At 39.8% G+C, this 21,328-nt stretch overlaps 1 protein-coding gene across 1 annotated transcript in view; it reads right to left on the reverse strand.

Moving 5' to 3' along the window:
- LOC145403705 (glutamate receptor 1-like) overlaps positions 1 to 21,328 on the reverse strand; it is a 1,124,056-nt gene that overhangs the window by 573,276 nt on the left and 529,452 nt on the right. The window contains exon 6 of the mRNA XM_080275390.1: positions 20,204 to 20,368. Within this exon, the coding sequence (XP_080131516.1) occupies positions 20,204 to 20,368 (165 nt within the window). The remainder of the gene's footprint in view (positions 1 to 20,203; positions 20,369 to 21,328) is intronic.

Consider the following 21,328-nt stretch of genomic DNA (forward strand, 5'->3'; position numbering starts at 1 on the left):
AAGTTTAATGCTCAAACTAACAATAAAACATTCAGGACTCATAAGGATAATGTAATGGCAAAAACAGGTTAAATATATGGTTAACTGCAATAGCCTCTATTAACACGAAATTAGCAAGAGTAAATTTATCTAAGTCAGCCCTGATAAAATGAGATACCAGATAATACTCAGTGAATGCCAGATAAATAATTACAGATACAAACTATTATCAAAAATAACTTACAAAATGAATCCTACATAAATTACAAAAACTTCTCACTAGGCCTACAAATCAACACCTTATGCTATACAGTACAAGGAAAAAATGCAATAACAGTTATACTCAAATTACACACAGCTGCTAGATGGTTGGAGACTTCTTGAGCACTCACAATAATAATATCTGTACAGGGGAGGACAGAGATGTGAACAAAATGAGGAGCAGATCTAAGTGGCAATGATGCAGAGACTGAGCTCATTATATAGGGGCCAGCAGAGCCTGATACAACTTGTAATAAGGACGCGCAAATGAAGCGATGGGGACAAACGGTCGACAATCCCGCACTGAATAACAGAAAGGACGACTTACTCTACTATAACGGTAGAAGGGTGGGACTGAGGCAGAACACGCTCGTGATCAAACATGCAGCATACTGTGCGTTAAAATTACACAAAGGATGATGAAATCATAGGCTATGTAACACCTCCCCACAAAAAAAGAAATTTACAAAGGAAATTTCTTATTACTCTAAAACAATCTGTCTAAAGTCTAGATAAGCAATCTGCAATAACATTTTCTTTCCCCTTGACATGTTGTATGTCTAATGAATACTCCTGAAGAAATAGACTCCATCTTGTCAATCTCTGATTTTTATCTTTAAACTTACTAAGGAATTTCAGTGGGTTATGATCGGTATAAATGACTATGGGGTCAAAACCAGAACACAAATAAAATGAAAAATGCTGTAAACCCAAAATCAAGGCCAAAAGCTCTTTCTCAATAGTGGAGTAGTTCTTTTGAGGTGGAGTGAACTTCTTACTGTAATAAGATACAGGATGTTCAATACCCTGATCATCCTCTTGCAGCAAAACAGCCCCAGCTCCAGTATCACTTGCATCAACAGCCATCTTAAAAGGCTTAGCAAAATTTGGAGTAGCGAGCACTGGCTGACTTAATAGAATAGCTTTAAGTTTGTTGAAAGAGGATTCACAGTTATCGGTCCAGACAAATTTAACTCCCTTTTTCAGTAGGTCTGTAAGTGGTGATACAAGAATAGAAAAGTTAAGAACAAATCTCCTGTAATAACCTACCATTCCCAAAAATCTTTGTAGCTCTTTCCTACTTTTAGGTCTGGGAAGATCACTTATAACCTGAACCTTAGCTCCTGGTGGTGCAACATGTCCATCACCAATTACATACCCAAGGTACTGAACTTTAGCTTGACCAAACTCACACTTTGATAAATTAGCTACAAGATTAGCATGAACTAAACGGTCAAGAAATTTACTGACATGGCATAGGTGATCTTTCCAGTTGTCACTGAAGATTAATACATCATCAATATAAACAACACACCCTGCCAAACCCTCTGTTACAACATTCATGAGCTTCTGAAATGTGGCTGGTGCATTCTTGATACCATACGGCATTACAGAACATGCAAAAAGCCTTTCCTAGTGTTACAAAACATGAGATCTCCCTAGCACGTTCAGTCATAGGTACTTGCCAGTATCCCTTTAACAAATCAAACTTACTTATGTACCTAGCCTTTCCGATCTTGTCTATGCAATCTTCCACGCGAGGGAGAGGGTAAGTGTCTGTTTTGGTTATCTGATTAACACGTCTGTAGTCAATGCAAAGCCTCTGTGACCCACCTGGCTTAGGGACTAGAGTGACAGGAGAACTCCACTCGCTCTGACAGGGCTCAATCATCTTGTGGTCCAACAGGTAGTCAAGCTCCTTCTGGATGAGAGGAACTTTCACTGGGTTCACACGGTAAGGAGGCAATTTAATTGGCTTTGCGTCTCCAACATCGACATCATGCATCAACACAGTGGTTCTTCCTGGAGTAGCACGGAACACTTGCGGGTACTCCTGCAGTAATGCCGAAAACTCCTGCCTTTCCTTGGGAGGTAGATGAGAAAGCTTAGTCTGGAGATCATTTATGATATCAGGATTCTTCCCCAAACTATCACTCAGGCTCATACTGCATGGGAGAGCTTCACTTGCAGACTCGGGTGGAACAGCTACAGTGCAGACTGGATTATTTTCGTCCCGCCTGTGATATAACTTTAGCATGTTGATGTGACATAGTTGCTTGCTCTTTCTACGATCTGGTGTGGCGATGACATAGTTGACATCACTGAGTTTCTTCTCCACGAAATAAGGACCACTAAACTTGGCTTGAAGAGGTTGCCCATGAACTGGTAGCAGAATCAAAACCTGATCTCCTGGCTGAAAGTGGCGTAACCTGGACTTCTTATCATACCAAGTCTTCATCTTCTCCTGAGCAGCTCCTAAATTCTCTCTCGCCAGCTGTAAAGCAGTGGACAGCCGTTCTTTGAACTTCATCACATACTCCAGCAGGTTGACGTCATCTTCCTCCGACAGCCAGCATTCCTTGAGTAACTTAAGGGGTCCTCTTACTTCATGGCCAAACAGTAGTTCAAAAGGTGAGAAGCCCAGTGATTCATTTGGAGATTCTCTTGCAGCAAACACAACGAATGGAAGACCTTTATCCCAGTCTTTCTGATGTTCCAAACAGTATTTCTTGAGCATCGATTTGAGTGTTTGATGATATCTCTCCAACGCTCCTTGGGTCTGGGGATGGTAAGCTGAAGACGTGATCTGGGTGATGCCCAACTCTTTCAGAGACTGCTTGAAAACATTCGACATGAAATTACTTCCTCGGTCTGACTGTACCTCCTTGGGCAGACCAAACTTTGTGAAGAACCCTAGCATTTCCTTAACCACGTTCTTTGCTGAGATGTTTCTAAGTGGAATGGCTTCAGGATAACGAGTAGCCATATCAATCATGGTCAACACATAAGAAAATCCTGAAGAAGTCTTAGGAAGAGGGCCCACAATATCCACCAACACACGGGTGAAAGGCGCCTCAAAAGGAGGAATGGGAACTAGAGGTGCAACCTTTTCGGTCTGATTACACTTCCCCACAACTTGACAGGTGTGACAAGACTTACAATACCAGAAAACATCCCTGAAGATACCTGGCCAGTAGAAGTGTTTCAAAATGCGTGCCACAGTCTTCCTCACTCCAAGGTGTCCTGCCAAACTGGTATCATGAGCCACTCGAATGATATCCTGCCTACAAACACGAGGGATGACAACTTGATGTACAACCTCCCATTCACAGTCGGCTGATGCTGTTGGGGGTCTCCACTTCCTCATAAGTACTCCTGACTTTACATAATAACAAGTAGAAGCACCGGCTGACTCTTCTTCACTGTAAGCAGAGTTAGCTAGACCTTTCAACTCAGGGTCAGCAACCTGCAACTCAACCAACTCTTGACGAGACAAATTATCAACACTACGGGGTACTGCCTCATCTGGTGAGTGGTCCAAATTAGCAAGAAAAGTGTCAGCTAGGATAACATCATCATCATCATTATCCTCTAAATCACCAGTAACTTTAGACTTAGCCCTAGTGACAGCACATGCAGGGAACACATCAGGGACATCACAATCCTGGGTCGCAGCCACTGGCTCACTAGACAACTGAGGAGCTGGACACACTTGACTTCCACCAATATCATTTCCAAGTAAGAAAGTTACACCTGACATTGGGAGTGTCTCAACCAACCCAACCATAACGGAACCATTAACAAAACCAGACTCTAAATTCATTCTGCACAGAGGAACAGAGAAGTAATTATTCCCTACACCTTGTAAGATTACAGTTTCATCAGAGGAATTAACATTAGAGCCTAGAACACTGGTCAGCATAAGGGATTGGCAAGCACCTGTATCACGATATATTTTAACTGATTTCCTGTCATTACTGTCCAGAGGACTGACAAAACCATCAGACAGGAAAATAGCACATGAACTCTTGAGAGTGTCACCCACGTTACTGCTCAAAAGAGGAGCTCCATCATGAGAATTTAAGTTACCCCTCAAAGCAGGTTCAGTTAACTCAGTTAAAGAATTCTGGGAACTCTCAAGAGTGGACACTAGACCAATTGACTGAATATTTAAAGACTCCTTTTTGTTCACATCACGCTGTCTCCTGAAACATCTCTCCGTAGTATGACCAAGCTTACTACAATAAGTACATTTACTTTTCCGAAATCTAGAGGTGAAGCTGGTATTAACTTCCTGAGAAACATCATCCTTATTCTCTTTCCTGTTACCTGTACTCTGAGTAGAGGCAACGTACTGACTCTCAGCTTTCCTTTTTCCTCTAAAATATCTCTTGTGAGTGAGAACATACTCATCAGCTAAAACTGCAGCATCAGACAAATTATCTATTCTTTTCTCATCAAGATATAGGCTTACATCTTTACTAATACACCTTTTGAAATCCTCCAGCAAAATCATCTGCTTAAATTTACCAAAATCAGAATCCACATTCTTAGAATTTAACCACTGCTCTAACAGATCTTCTTTGATTTTTGCATACTCAACATGGGATTGCTTATCTTGCTTATAAGTTGTCCTAAATTTTACTCTATAAGCTTCAGGAACAAGCTCATAGGCCTTAAGAATCAAGCTCTTAACTACATCATAATTATCAGACTGATCCTGAGGCAAAGATGCATAAGTTACTTGAGCTTTACCGGTGAGAACAGTTTGAAGGAGTACTGGCCAATACTTCTTAGGCCAATTAAAACCTGTAGCTACCCTCTCAAACAACTGAAAATACTTTGTTAAATCAGATTCATTAAAAGGAGGGACAAGTTTAACATTTTTAGCCACATCAAAATCATCAGAGCTAGATGATCCAGTTCCACATTGTTTCATGCGATACTCATGGTCTGCCTGAATCCTAGCAAGTTCAACTTGTGCGTGAAACTCAGCCTCCTTAGCACGGGCCTCCTGCAGGGCTAGCTGTAACTTAGCTAATTCAATCTGCGTTTGCTCATTTGGAGGAGTTACATTAAACAAGCTTTCATTAATCATGTCAACAATTTGATCTTTAGAATGATGAGAGCGAACAACAATTCCCAATTGTTGAGCAACAAGCTTAAGTTCATTCTTTGTTCTGTTTTCTATATCACACACTGTTTGCACATTTGACAAAAAATCTTTGGCTTCATCAAGTGTAGAAATAGTAGCCATCATGAATATATCACAGTCACAAAATATCAAACAATATCCTTATGATAATATCCTGAATATCCTGATATGAGGTCGCCAAATTTATGTTACGGAACAGAGAAAGATAACGTACACTTTCAGTGAGAATGCTAAAAATCACTACTGTCCCGTAAAGTTCCAGGTTCAAAACAAAAGAGTTAGGTAAAATTACAAGTCAAAGTTTAATGCTCAAACTAACAATAAAACATTCAGGACTCATAAGGATAATGTAATGGCAAAAACAGGTTAAATATATGGTTAACTGCAATAGCCTCTATTAACACGAAATTAGCAAGAGTAAATTTATCTAAGTCAGCCCTGATAAAATGAGATACCAGATAATACTCAGTGAATGCCAGATAAATAATTACAGATACAAACTATTATCAAAAATAACTTACAAAATGAATCCTACATAAATTACAAAAACTTCTCACTAGGCCTACAAATCAACACCTTATGCTATACAGTACAAGGAAAAAATGCAATAACAGTTATACTCAAATTACACACAGCTGCTAGATGGTTGGAGACTTCTTGAGCACTCACAATAATAATATCTGTACAGGGGAGGACAGAGATGTGAACAAAATGAGGAGCAGATCTAAGTGGCAATGATGCAGAGACTGAGCTCATTATATAGGGGCCAGCAGAGCCTGATAGAACTTGTAATAAGGACGCGCAAATGAAGCGATGGGGACAAACGGTCGACAATCTCGCACTGAATAACAGAAAGGACGACTTACTCTACTATAACGGTAGAAGGGTGGGACTGAGGCAGAACACGCTCGTGATCAAACATGCAGCATACTGTGCGTTAAAATTACACAAAGGATGATGAAATCATAGGCTATGTAACAATTTATATTTATATATATATATTTATATATTTATATTTATATATATATTTATATATTTATATATATATATATATATATCCATTTATTCATCTATCTATCATCTATATCTATCTATTTATCCATTTATCTATCTATCTATCATCTATCTCTATCTATCTAACTATATATATATATATATATATATATATATATATATATATATATATATATATATATATATATATATATATATATATACTGATCAGTCAATATGAACAGCATTCATTAGTTCCAATTATATACCATATTCTTCAGTAAATCTAAATCATGCTCTCCGAGAGCAACCATCACATTTATAAGTGAACTTCTGCTCGCCCAGTGTGCATCACTCACCCGGTATACTCCGCTCCAACTCTCCGAAAAAAGCATCAATACTAATAGATTCCCCTAAAAGAGTGTGGGTACAGTTTGGACCAACAGAGGGACAACTAAGTAAATTTACCTTTTTGCAATTTCAGCGAATGTTTCAGAAAGTTTTAGCAAATGTAATGTACGCCATTAAATTTTATTACACTTCTGCCACATAAATCATTAATCAATCTCATTAAACTTCATTTCATCCACTTTTTTATATACAACAGATCAGAGGAAGGAAAAATAAATGAATAAGAGAAAATAATCCATACATCAGAATACTGGTGTCCTCCAATCATAAAGCATCTGTAAGGGTTGGACTTGAACAGCTGTAGGTTGATGTCAGTGGTGAAACAACTCAGGGGAAGAGAGTTCTAAAGAGTTGCAGTTCGGGGATTAAAAGATATCAGATAGGCGGAAGTTCTGCAAAATATGAGTGTGACATTCCAGTCATGAGCACAACCAGATGCATGTGTAGCACAGGGAAGGCATGGAGAGGTGGCACAATGGACGCAACTTCGCCTGAGCATTGTAAAGTATCTGTAAAATATTGCAAAGGAGGCAAGATTCCTTCTTACTTGTAGGGAAGGTAGGTTATGTGTAATAGACATTCATTCATCCATCCATCATCCAATCCTACGTTACCCCATGAGGGGCGTAGGAGCCCGGGGCTAGGCAAGTTGGTCCTGACATTTAAGATGAGAGTGACCAGCCTCACTCATTCCTGAGTGGCATTACGTGAGCAATAAACCCAACCACCCCGTGGATATAGACCTTCACTGGCTCAATCCGATTGGAGCACCTCAATTACCCACTTAACCACCAGGCGCCAAGACTTGGTTATATGGTGTAATAACAGGGATAGTATCTGTTCTAACAGCTTTGTTCTGAATTTTGTCTAGTTGTTTTGGTGCAACCTCTCGACATCCGTTCCACAAAGGTGGGCATTATTCTAGCTGAGAGAGCACAAGATATAAAAACTATAGCTAACTGCTCATCAGTGAAGAAGCTACAGTACGAACTCTGCACAATAATCCAAGTTTCTTTGACGCGTTTTAGTAAGTGATCTGACATGAGAGGTCCAGCTGAGGGCACTGTTAAGTGAAACACCAAGTGCAATACTTTTGGAGATAGTAATATTAGTAGCATTGAACGTAATACAGGGATCTGGCACTGTCTATTGGTAAGTTGTGTATATTTGGTTTTACTAGCATTAAATGAGACAAGGATATCTTGTCTCCATTCAGTGATCCTAGATAAGTCTTGATTTATGGAGATGGCTGTCCTGAGTTGTGAGTTAGAGATATTAAACTTTGTGAATGGGTTTTTAAGTGTGAATGAATTGTGAATTGTTGAATCATCTGCATATCAATGGATGGGATTATGGGCGACAGAAAAGAATTCATTAATATGAATTAGGAATAGGGTTGTACCCAGAACTGATGCTTGTGGCACGCCCGGATAAATTGGGTTGAAATTGGGATATACATAATCTACTTTTGTTCTTATCTTTCTGTTGATGAGATATGAGGAAAGCAAGGGAACAAAAGACAGTTAGTCCATAACAAGAGAGCTTGGACAGCAGGGAATGGTGCCACACTCTGTGAAAGCTTTAGAAATATCAAGGGCTAGTGCATGAATTTCTCCATGTTAGTCTTTTTTTTAATGAAAGGAAGAAGGAACCAAAGGCCAGGAGCCAGCAAAACGTTCCTTCCAAGAAAAAAAAATACAAAAGAGAGCAGAAATCAAGATCCGTCCATTTCGAGATGCCTGGACACACGGTTTTTGAAAGACTGAAGGTCGTAGGAAGTAGGAAATACAGACATAGGGAGAAAGTTCCAGAGTTGACCTGTTCCATAAATGAAGGACTGGAAGTAATGATTAACTCGTGCATTAGAAAGCTGGACAGAAAAGGCGATGAGTGTTTGTTTCTAGATGGGTGCTACGCACCCGTTGTAGAGGTGGAGGGATGCAAGCAGACAGTTCAGAGGAGCAGTGACCATTGAAATAGCGATAAAAAAGAGATAAAGATGCAACAGTGTGGCGAAGAAACAGAGGTTGAAGGGAGCCAGAAAGAGGAGGAGAGTTGATGAGGCAAAAAGATTTTGAATCCACTCTGTTGAGAAGAGCTGTATGTGGGGAGCCTCCCCACACATGACAGATGTACTCTACACAGGGACGAATAAAACCCGTGTATAAAATCAACAATTCTGCAGGGGTAAAGAAGTTAAAGGGGTCAGCTTAAAACACCTAATCTCTTGGAAGTAGATTTTACAAGAGGTGTAATAGGATCTTTCCAAGATTAAACTTGGGAGAATGAAACCGGAAGTATATTTAAGGACGATGCAGGATTGATCTGGATATTATTAAACATTAGTGGGTACTGCTGTGGAAGATTTTGTTGGGTTGATAGGTGTAAGAACTGAGGCTTTGATGCATTAAAAACAACAAGATTACTTTTATCCCAGTCAGAGATACAAGCCAAGTCAGACATTAGGTGTGCCATAACCTCATCCCTTTTTTGTTGAAGTAACTGCTAAGATGGACGTTGCTGGAACCGAATGGAATGATGAAGGGTGGAATCATCAGAGTATGAGTGAATAAGATCGTGTGTGGAGCTTAGAAGGCCATTATGAATAAATGGAAGAGAACTGGTGATAGGACAGATCCCTGAGGAACGCTACTACTGATTGATCTAGGAGAAGAACAATGGCCGTCTACATTATCAGCTACAGAATGACCAGAAATGAAGCAATACATGAAGGCACAGATAGTAGGATAAAAACCGTAAGAGGGCAGTGTGGAAATTAAAGATTTTTGTCTTAACTTCTTAAGTGCAATGGCAAAGCTTTCTTCAAACTCCCGGAACGAGATGACTAGGAGTCTGAAAGGCAGGAGAAGACTGCCAGTGGAACGTGCCTGATGGAACCCATACTGACGATCAGAAAGTTGTGACAGGAAAGTTGCTTTAAAATTTTTTTTTGTTAAGAATAGCCTCAAAAACTTTTGAAACACAGGATGTTCAAGCAATTGGGCAATAGTTAGAGGGTTGGGAATGATCACCCTTCTTTGGGACTGGCTGAATTAGAGCAAATTTACAGCGAGTAGCAATGGTACACGTTGACAGACAAAGGCAAAAGAGTTTATCTAGGCAGGATGTAAGCACAGAATCACAGATCTTAGGACAACAGGATGGACCCCATCAGGCCCATATGCCTTGTTAATAGTGAGGCCAGTGATGCAGAAAATACATCAGTTGAAGAAATTTTAATGGAAGCCATGAGGAAGTCAGAGGGGGGAAGTGATGGAGGAACATCACCAGAATCGTCTAAGGTGGAATTGGAGGAGAAAGTCTGAGCGAAGAGATGTGCTTTATCAATAGAAGAAATAGCTACAGAACCATCAGAGTAGAAAAGAGGAGGGAAGGATTATGAAGTAAAGTTGTTAGAAAGGTTTTTTGCAAGGTGCCAGAAGGAGCGAGAAGAATTCAAGTCGGTGAGCTGAGAGCATTTAGTAAGAATGAAATTATTTTTAGGAAAGCGAAGGACAGACTTAGCACAATTCCGGGCAGAAACATAAAAAAAGAAGTGATATAGGCCTTCTTCTTGTTGTGGACAGCATTAGAACAAGCGTGATTAAACCAAGGCTTTTTTTTTGCATTAGTCAATGGATATGGGAAATGAGAGTATGCTTCCATGCTAGAGAGAATAACCATCATAATGCGAAAGGCACACCCGACATCTCCTGGTCATGGAAGCAATAATTATTCCATGGTAAATCAACGAAGTACTGCCTGAGGGCCTCCCAATCAGCTGCTCCAGAGTGCCACAACTGACATTTCTTTGGAGGGTCCAGAGGCCGTACTGGAGCGATGGGACAGGTTAAGGTAATAAGGTTGTGATCAGAAGAGCCCAACGGAGAGGAAATATTAACAGCATAAGCAGAAGGATTAGTTGTAAGGAAGAGGTCAAGAATGTTGAAGCTATCTCCAAGGCAGTCAAGGATATGGGTAGGGTGCTGTACAAGCTGCATTAAGTCATTAAGGATAGAAAAGATGTAAGCTTATTCACCAGGTGGATCAGTGAAAGGAGAGGAGAGCCATAAGTGGTGGTGAACACTGAAATCTCCTAGAATGGAGATTTCAGAGAAAGGAGAAACGGATAGGATGTGTTCCATCGTAGAAGTAAGATAGTCAAAAATATTTTCATAGTAGAATTAGGGGATAAATAAACAGCACAGATATATTTAGTCAGAGAATTACAGCAAAACCAAAACCATAGAGTATAGAATATAGAAGAATCAAGTTTAGGAACACGAGAGCAAGATAAGTCATTGCCTACATATACACAACAGCCACCTTTGGCTTTGAAATGAGTATAGAGAAAGAAGGAGGATACCAATTTTTGCACTGAAGTCTCCCATGGGTGTAGTATATCTTATCTTTTCTTACTGCATAATCTAGAAGATGTCGTCATAGAATATTTATATTTCTTCATGTGAGCTCTGGGAATACAGTGCATATACTTGTATTACTTTCAGGGTGTATCTTTTGCCTAGTCAAATTACAATCATCATCCTCTTTCAGATACACTGCTGAATTTAACAATATTCTCTGCAAAATGTCTGTTAATAAGAAATCTTACACCACTAACTCTTTCATTTTGTCTTTCATTATAATAAATATGTGGTTACTGTCTTGAAGCTGAACCTATTTTGCTTCTTTTCTGCGGATCTTAATCAGACTTACATCATCCAAACTATTGTTTTCTAATTCTGTTACTATAGCATATACTGAATACATACATACATATATATATATATATATATATATATATATATATATATATATATATATATATATATATATATATATATATATATATATATATATATATATGTGTGTGTGTGTGTGTGTGTGTGTGTGTGTGTGTGGAGGTCTGTCAGATCATATGATTGTGGTATGCGAGATCAAGCAGAAAGGAGTGAGGTGGATCAGGAGAGAGAGGAGCAGTCAGAGAGAAAGACTGAAAATTGAGAAGCTGAGGATCAAAGAAATGGCAGATGAATACAGGATCAAAGTAGAGGACGAGTTAGAATTACTGAATTGGAATGAAATGGATCTGGACAGACTGTGGAATGCATATAGGGAATGCTTAGTTAGGAATGCTAAAGCGGTATGTGGTGTGGCAAGAGTAACAACATTATGATACGGCAATACGCGGACTATGATTTACGGGAAATAACACGGTTATGTCGCTTTTCATCCTTCATTGGAGTTGTTATCTTATACAGATAAAACTTGATTCGTCCGGGTAACACTGTACTGCGTGGCACCTCAACCATTATTGTGAATTAAACAGGTACGCCAACACTACCCATTGAACCAGAGATGAAGCGTTTCACATAATTTCCGACCCTAGGGTGCCGATACTTTTTTTTTTTCTTTTTTTTTGAGGGTACAGCTATATAGTTCCTAATTGGTGGGCTGGCAGGAAACTTCCATCAAAGTCTATATAGTATGAATAATACGTTCTATTCACTCGTACAAACTCTCCTCTAGCTATTTTACAATAATTATTTCGCCTAAATAATGGCATAAGGAAACTTGATCATAATGCATGCTTAGGCTATACATTATAATCTGTCTTGCCCGTAAATGCAGCCTCTTTATGCGTTCTGCAGTAATTTTTTTACCAATTTTAACGTATATATACATACGAGTATTTTCTACGTAAAAAAAAAAAAAACGCTTATAATGGGTTAACAATGTTTTTGGTTATGAAAGAGATGAAAAATTCAAAATCCCCGCTCTATTACCTCTCATGTAAAGTATTTTCACTCTATTCAGCGGATGGCACGGCATTCAAACGACTGTACTGGGTTTCGCTATGGCTGACTGTCTAGATTTTATATAGTAAGGATAACTGGCGCTCAGGATCGTCTAACGACAGAACATCGCCATTCAACCGCTGAACTACTGGTTTTTATAGAACGGCCCTAAATGCGAAACAAGAAGCGAATCTCAACTACCAAATAACCGAACCTAAGCAAATGGTGGGGGAAGGAAGGTGGAGACTGAGGAATGGGGTGGGTAGGAAAAAACTCGGGGCATTTCGTTTGGGCGCACTGCCATTTCATTTGAGCGACTATAATATACCGGTACCAATTGGCCACCACATTACACATTATTTGGGAGCTAAGTTAAAACAAAGCAGTGGACGCCGAATTAAAATGGGTTATCTTAAATTCTTACCTATCAACTAGAACAGGTCATCACCATTTTGAATAATCGTTTGCTAACATATGAGTATTTCAGATTTGGTTAGGTTAGGTTGGTAACGATAAGTTGGCGCCCAAAAGAGGTTATACACTGGCGCCAAAATAAATTAATAACAAAGTGGATTTTGCTCCGAAATGAAATAACAGGTCTGAAGTTAACAAGGAAGCAGACGGAAATGAAACTGCAAGAAAGTAATCTAAACAAGCATGAACTCAGCCTGCAGAAGGTAAAGGAGAGAGAGAGAGAGAGAGAGAGAGAGAGTATGCGGGGTGCGGAGTGGTGGCGTGGCTTTAATACGGGGTGGTGAAAGCATAATCATGGCCATTCGTGAAGCTACTTAGGGTAACTTGTGGGGCGGGGCGGCCCATCTCAGAGGAATACCCGGGTCACTACATTGTCGCTTTTATGCACATCACGCCATAATGGGGAACAGTTCGTTAAGTGCGGCCGGAAAGGGAGGACTGGGTATTTAAAAGAAGTTGGGGGTGGGGGATGGAGAGAGAAATTTTGGAGGATTGGGGAGGTGTGGATATAACTGAGAGATAAGGAAGATGAAAGATGTCTATGGAGTAAGAGAGGAGAAACAGGCTCTTAGAGCAGATCATAAAGGGGAAGTTCATTATGTGGGGGCTGATTAGGTGGATGGAAGGAAAGTCAGGAGGTGAGGGAAATTGAGGAAAGAGGCCGATGAGAAGGGAAGGAAGTTTTTGTGGCAAGAGAGAAAAAAGAGTGTGAGGACAGAGATACGTTTTTAAATCATGCCATGAAGCTGAACAGTCTGTTAAGTGGAGGTGGAATAGGAGATGGGGAATATGTAGGGGGCGGCAAAGCCTCTGCTGCATTTCATTTGGGCACAAAATCCAGTTTGCTATTTCATTTGGGCGCCAGTATACAGTACCACTCTTTTTGGGAGTCAACATATCGTTGCTAACCAAACCTAACCTAACTTAACCTAAACTAAATAAACCTAGCCTAACCTAACCTATCCTAACGTAACCTAACCTAACCTAACCTAACCTATCCTAACCTAACGTAATCCAACTCAGCCTAACCTAACCTAATTTAATCTATCCTAATTTAACCTATCCTCATCTAACGTAACCTGACCAAACCGAACCTAACCTAACCTAAATTAAGTTAGATTAGTTTAGGTCAGGTATGGTTAGCTATGATATGTTGGTGCCCAAATGAAGTGGTATACTGGCTCCCAAATGAAATAGCAGCTAACTGGATTTTGCGCCCAAATGAAAAGCAGCGAAAGCCTCAGGTAAACTTAGAGAGAGAAAAAAAGAGAGAGAGAGAGAGAGAGAGGGGGTGCAATAGGGATCGAGAGAGCAGGGAATATGAAGACTGGGGAAAGTAAGGAATGTGAGGTAGGTTTAGGTAAGGTCAGGAGTGGCATAGGAGGCTTTGTAGCACCTCTTCCTTCATGATTTAATTTGCATATTACACCTTAACATTTTCTTGTGAATTATATATTGTTCGAGCAAACTAAATGAGTAAGAGCACTATTAACCCACTGGCGCCCAGCGTACCCAATAATAGACGGGACTGGGCATATTCAAAATATAATAAAGAAGAGAACCCGGGGGTAGGGACCTGTGAGCATCGCGATTATGGGCCGTACTATAAAAAAAACAGAGTTTAAGCGGTCCAACGGATATATTCAGTCTCCAGATGTGCCTGGACGTCAGTCATCCTTACTATAAAAAAAAAATCTGGACCGTCAGTCTTGGCGAAACCCAGTTCTGGCATTTGAATGCCACGACAACCGCTAGATTGGGCGAGAATGCGCTGCATGAACATTAAAAGCGCGCATATTTTGAATGTATGTTCTGATTAATGAACCAGACATTTCGCTAACCTATTCTATCCATCATCCATCATCCAATCCTACATTGCCCCATGAGGAGTGTAGGAGCCCGGGGATAGGCAGTTGGTCCCGACATTTAAGACGAGAGCGACCAGCCTCACTCATCCCTGAGTGGCATTACATGAGCAATCAACCTCAACCACCAACTGGATATAAACCTTCACTGGCTCAATCCGATCGGAGCGCAATAATTACCCGCTAAACCAACAGGTGCCAAAATGTGGTTATATGGTTATAACCCAGCGTAGTAAATGGTTTCCTGGTGTACAGGATACCATTTGGCTTGTCACTCAGTGTAGAGTCACCCACAGGCAGAAGGAAGAGGAAAGAATGAAGGAAAGAAAGACAGAAGAGGAGTGATAAGTCACCCTAAGGCAGAAGGACAAGGAATGAATGAAGGAAAGAAAGACAGAAGAGGATGGAAGGAAAGAAGGATGGAGGAGAGGAAAGGGCAGCTCTACATCGAGTGAGTGGATGGTGAGCGCCCCCACCTACCACAGCTAACCTATTTTAAACTGCTATTATTATGTAGGAAATAAGGATATTTGCGCTAGAACTGGTAACAAATGATGGTAGAACGCATAAAGAGGATGCATTTACAAGCAATATACAGTGTACTGTATAGACTAAGAATGAATTATGATTTATCCTACTTTTGCAGTTACTTGCATGAAATAATTATTGAGATTTTCCAGATTTGAATTCGTAGCAGCAAAGTGAATGTATTTTTGCATACTTCATAGATTTCCATGTTGTTTCCGGCCAGCTCACCAGTCATGAATTATACAGCAGTTTATCCATGTTATGTGCACCTCTACTCATGCAACAGTACATCATGTGTTCCTAAATTTATATTGCAAGATGTACATACAGAGTTATTGGTGAATTATTTTTGACAGGGAAACTAATTTACTTCTTTACAAAGCTGGTGGAGGGATGGAGTTGAGATGTATATGAGGGAGGGGGGAGTGAATTGAGGGGAGGGCCGTCAAATGGTGGGTGACAGACCGACTTGGAGGAATTTTGTCTGCGGCCACCCTTTGCGGGATTAGAGCGTCGGGCTATAGATGGATAGATAGATAGACAAAGCTGATTGAATGGTGACATTCATTGCAGCAGCAACACAAGACTGATGCAGTAACACTCCTCCATTCTTTTTCAGCAGTTTCTTTCCACACCTGTCGTCTAGCCATTACCAGCAGACCATATTGGAAAATATGGTTTTTCTGATGTTTGTACTGGAACAGTTGTTCGTTCAGTTTTTATATATCTAGCTATAGTTTTTTTTTTTTTCAACATTATCGTCACCTTCCCTGTTTCAGGTACTACTTGTAAATTTCCAGTTTAGCTCAGAAATTATACTACTCTGGTATTCACATTCTTCATTATTTTTCCCTTCAAGCTGTATCCAATGATTTTCTGAGTTACATGGTACAGTATTTCTTTCTCTGTCCCAGTATGCTAAATAAGCCTTCTTTTTTTCACAGAAATAATTCCACCTTTATAGTACTTTCATCTAGTTCTGTTTTATACATTTCCATACTGTTTACTGTTCTGTTTTCCTAGCTTTCTCCTAAACTGGTCATATATTTGATGTTCTTCTCCTTAACTAAATATTTATCTCATTACTTCCTGTTTGTCAGTCCTTGCTTTACTGCACCTGTCATGCTTATGTATAATCCTTCCACCCTAACCAATATTCCATGCCTTTCCTAAACCCATCTACTCCTCCATTACAACAACTGTTGTTTCTATCCAATTAACTATTTTTATTTTATTTTATTTTATATATGCATGGTACAGGCCATTTCCTTAGGCCTGTAGCTATTTACGGGTAAGAAAAGCTCTTGGGATAGAAATATGTCTCAGGATTTTTTTTTCTTTTTTTGTAATTCTCATGAAATAATCTGCATTAACTAACAAATTTTGCTTAAAAGCCAACACAACTATACTCAAATCCAAGTGATTGAGAAAAACAGGCAAACATTTCAGCCAGCATCCAAACCAATTCGCCCATTTCTGGTAACCTTACCTACAGTATCTGTCTTAACTACATCAGCTCAGTTTATTTTGGTGCAAAAACGAATCACATTTTTAAGTAAAGAACTTACCGCAAGTGATTACACATACTTGTTGGTAATGATGAAAAATTTGTCTGTTTTATTACAAATTTCTGTAACTTAACTGTATGAGAACTAAAGCTATACTCGGTTCCACGGAGTCTGACGCACTGATTTTGCCAGCCGAGGACAGGTGGATCTGGTAACACTGCGCGATGTACTCGGGCGGTGATTGGTGGATTTCCGTTGTTTGAACGTGCTCCAAATTGACTTTGTATTCCAACCAAGGCCCTCATTGATTTGTAAGATACATGAACATACAGATATAAATTAATGATATCTTTAATGATAACTGTGCCTTTTAAGTTATTAGAGATAAGCCTGAACGACATTAATAACAAGAACTAAGTAAAGTCGCGACTGGACGCATACAGACAAGAGTCAGGGACTGATTTATTTGTTTACATTCATTTCATTATGTTGGATTTCGTTCATACTGCACTAGGTTTTATTACAGCAGCAGAATTCAACTGTTATTTTCTCATGGGGTTTGCTTTTATCTTACTTTTCTTTCTTCCATCATTAACAAAAATTCTGTTCATTCTACAGTGATGTAATTCGTTATTTTCCCGGCTGTCTGTCAAGGGGACAGAGGAGAGGGTGCATGGTGACCAGGGATAGGGTGTCCGTCTGTCTCTTATGATACGAAAATGTCAGCGAAAATCAAACGCCAAACTTATTCATGTCAGAAATAATTTTATTGAATCTGACTGGGAATACAAACAAATGCAGATTTTTAAAGCTACTGTTACCTATGAAGGTAATGAAAATGTGTATGTATGAGAATAGCATGTATTGACCCCAGTGAGGTGTGTGTGTGTGTGTGTGTGTGTGTGTGTGTGTGTGTGTGTGTGTGTGTGCTCACACAAATCATAATTATTAGAAGCTAAGCGTATCTAGGGTAAGGTTGTATATTAGTAGATGAGGTAATGAATGGCATGGTGTAGACTGCAGACTGTGTGTGACATTGTGTAATAGCGGTGGGAAAAACATGGAGTGCCTTCTCAGGACCTCGGAACCACCTTGCTATGAACGTCTGAATTCCCGCCACAGTCCTAACTGTGTTCGTATGCATCCAGTCGCGACTTTACTTAGTTTTGTTATCAATGTCGTTCAGGTTTATCTCTAGTATTCAGAAGGCACATATTTATCATTAAAGATATCATTGCTTTAACTTATATCTGTATATTCCAAGTCAATTTGGAGCACGTTCAAACACAACGGAAATCCACCAATCACCGCTTGAGTACATCGCGCAGTGTTCCCATATCCACCTGTCCTCGGCTGGCAAAATCAGTGCGTCAGACTCCGTGAAACCGAGTATAGTGAAAAATACAAACCTAACTAACCATTCACCAACGCTGACCCAACTCTGATATGTGTAATTTTCGCCATGTAATATAATATTGTATATGCACTTCTTACACGTTTTATTTCATGTTTTTTCATAGGCAAGAATTGTCAGACATGGATGTTGCTGGGTTAGAGGCAGAAGCTTACTGGTTTGCCCTCAAATGTGCTAACTACAGCATTGAGCTGGCTAACACACAAACTTTCACACAGTTGCCGTTTCAAAAATCTATTGAAAAAGTACACATGCATTCTGAAATAAACTAGGAAGCATAATTTAATATCCTAACTCCAATATTATGCGCCACGATGACACCATGGAAGTTTTTGTTTACTAGTATTCGTTCCGGAAAGGTTTAGTCTTGTAAAATTTTATGAACAGCCTTGTATTTCTCATATAATTTAGCCTGCTAAGGAAAATTTTATTCCTGAAATATTCAGTGCTTATAAATGGAAAAATCGGTTATCGAATTTATGAATATTTAAATTTGTTTTATGGAAAGAGGGGGAGGGGGGGGGTCTCTTGTGGCGTTTATCCTCCTCAGACCTCCTGTCACAGTCCGGTACTATTTTACGCCATAACCAGGTGAGGATCGCCTGGTGTGAACACCAAATTTATTTATGGTACCGAAAATCAGGATAGTCAGACGCTCTCTTTCGTCAATACTGGTGTTTAGTTTTTAAAGTACGGCCCTATGAGCCGATAGGCGGAGGGCGGTCACGCTTAGTACTCGTCCAGCGAAATGCTTCGTGCACAGGGAACCCTGGCCACAAATGGATTAAACAGGTAGCAGTGTTGTGGCAGAGCAAAGCACCAAAGCAATGTTATTTCAAGAGATATTTCAAACTACGCCGAATTACGCTCATCGCTGTAAGTCTTTGAAAAAAGTAATATGCATTGTATATAAGTGAGTTTTCGTGGTAGCAATTATCACCATTAAACTAAGAAAAGTGTCATATACCGTCAGCATCGATACTGTGTCCTTTCGGAAACTATTAGGGCAGCTTCAGCAAGGTCAACTTTCAAAGGATTGGAAAGCCTTTGAAAAAAGTAATATGGGTTAATCAAGTGAATTTTCCTAAAATGTTCAGAATATTACTGAAAAAAAAAAAAAAAAAAAAAAAGCGCAGTAGGGAACATCAAATCCTGGTTATCTCATAATTTGTTGAAGCTGCCATGATGCAACATACAGGTGCGGATAAAAGGAACAGAGACTGGTTTATCCCAGGGACACAAGAACTGGTCACTTCTGACTGATCAGATACAGCTGTGGAGGAGTGTGGGAGTGGTGCCAGGTGGGGATAAGAGAAGGGAAAGATGCTACCACAATCCCATCTGCTCGCAGGAGAAAGTATCAAAGCCAGAACTGAACCAGTTCTTGTGTGTCTGAGATGAGGCAAGTGTCTCTGTTTATTTTGTCCTGTTCTGCAAAATGTTGGAAAGCTATTGGAAAAGTCATAGGTGACACATTTTGTTTTTCTTTTCGGAAGTCGCCACTGTACTGCAGAATCAAAAGGCAAATAGCAACAAGATATGTACGAAAACTGCACTCATCTTGGATATTATCAAAGCAAATAGTGCCCTACCCACACTTTTGGAAAGCTGATGGAAATTGGGTGTTACACAAGTGGCTTTAATAAAAAATCATCAAATTGCTGAAAATGAAAAAAAAAAAAAAAAAAAAAAAAAACTCACAGCTGAGGGTTAGAACCACACAAAAACAGGCAGGAAAAAGGATGAATAAAAAAGCAGTGTTAGGTACAAAGAACAAACATGGAAATTTTAATTTTCATCATGGAGAGACAGCAGTATCAGGTCAAGAAGAAGACTTAAGAATAATGCCTGTCAAATGCGTGAGGGATGTTAAGGATGACATACCAGTTTGATTTAAATGACAATCTTCTTATATAGTATGTTATGCAAAAATCAGTTTTACACCCAGGTCACCAACTGTACTGCTGACTAAACGGCTTAGGGTTTAGGTCAGGCTGAGGCAGGGACATAATAACACTTGCATCTGGGGTACTCACCGAGATGTATCCGTCGCCAGCTCCCGGGAATAGCTTTGGATCGAGTGTTGACCATGTGGCGAGGAAGTTTTGAACGAAGGGTGTGGATGTGTCCACTATGCGGAATCCGGTGATGTTGATAGCACCATATTCCTTCACGTCACGATCCCACCTCTCGTCCATCACCTGAGTGGATAGTTACACGGGTGTGAGTAGAGAGGGGGCATAGCAAATTGATGGAGGGAAGGAGAGAGAGAGAGAAGGCTGATGAAGACAAGTTAAAGAAAATGTAGCTTATGTTGTATGTGTGTGTGTGTGTGTGTGTGTGTGTGTGTGTGAGAGAGAGAGAGAGAGAGAGAGAGAGAGAGAGAGAGAGAGAGAGAGAGAGAGAGAGAGAGAGAGAGAGAGAGAGAGAGAGACAGACAGACAGACAGACAGACAGAAAGACAGACAGACAGACAGAGAAAAAAAAAATACAAAAGGTAGTAAACAGGGCGAGAGGGGAAGTACGAAGTATAACTAGAGGAAAGTCAGAGAGTGGACGGAAGGAGAGAGAGCAAAGGAAAGAGAGAAAAGAAGACAAAGGACTACATAGGAAAGTGAAAGATGAGGAGAGGAGAAATGAGACCATGAGAGAACAAAGGAATACAAAGAGAGATTATAATATGCACAGGGGAAGAAACAGTGAAAAAGAATATAAAGGGTTGTGGCAGGGACGAGAAGTGAAGGGTTGAGAGGAGACAGGAATTCAAATGAGCACAAAAGGATATTAGAGCTGTGATTGGGAACGGTGAGGAAAGGCCGAATGAGAATGAAAAGAAGTAAAAAAAAAAACAAATGAATAGAGGAAATGAAGAGAAACATTAAAAAGGAATTCAGATGAGAACAAAAAAAAGAAGAGGGGGGGGGGTGAGGAAGCAGAGAATGTGACAAAAAGAAGAATGAAATACGGAGGGGATGATCAGGAAAAAAGAGAAGAACAAACGAATACAAAGATGGAGAAAGTGGGAAGTTTTGTGAGAGGTGGAGTGGGATGAGGGAACAAGGGAAATACAAATGAATATTAGAGAGAATGGAGGAGGAGAAACATAAAAATGAAAACCGTTAAACACAAATGTTAACTAGAAAGCACTCAGAAAGCGCATA

Source organism: Coenobita brevimanus, chromosome 61 (genome assembly GCF_032717465.1).
Source record: "Coenobita brevimanus isolate Jiangsu-jjx chromosome 61, ASM3271746v2, whole genome shotgun sequence".
Taxonomy (NCBI): Eukaryota; Metazoa; Arthropoda; class Malacostraca; order Decapoda; family Coenobitidae; genus Coenobita; species Coenobita brevimanus.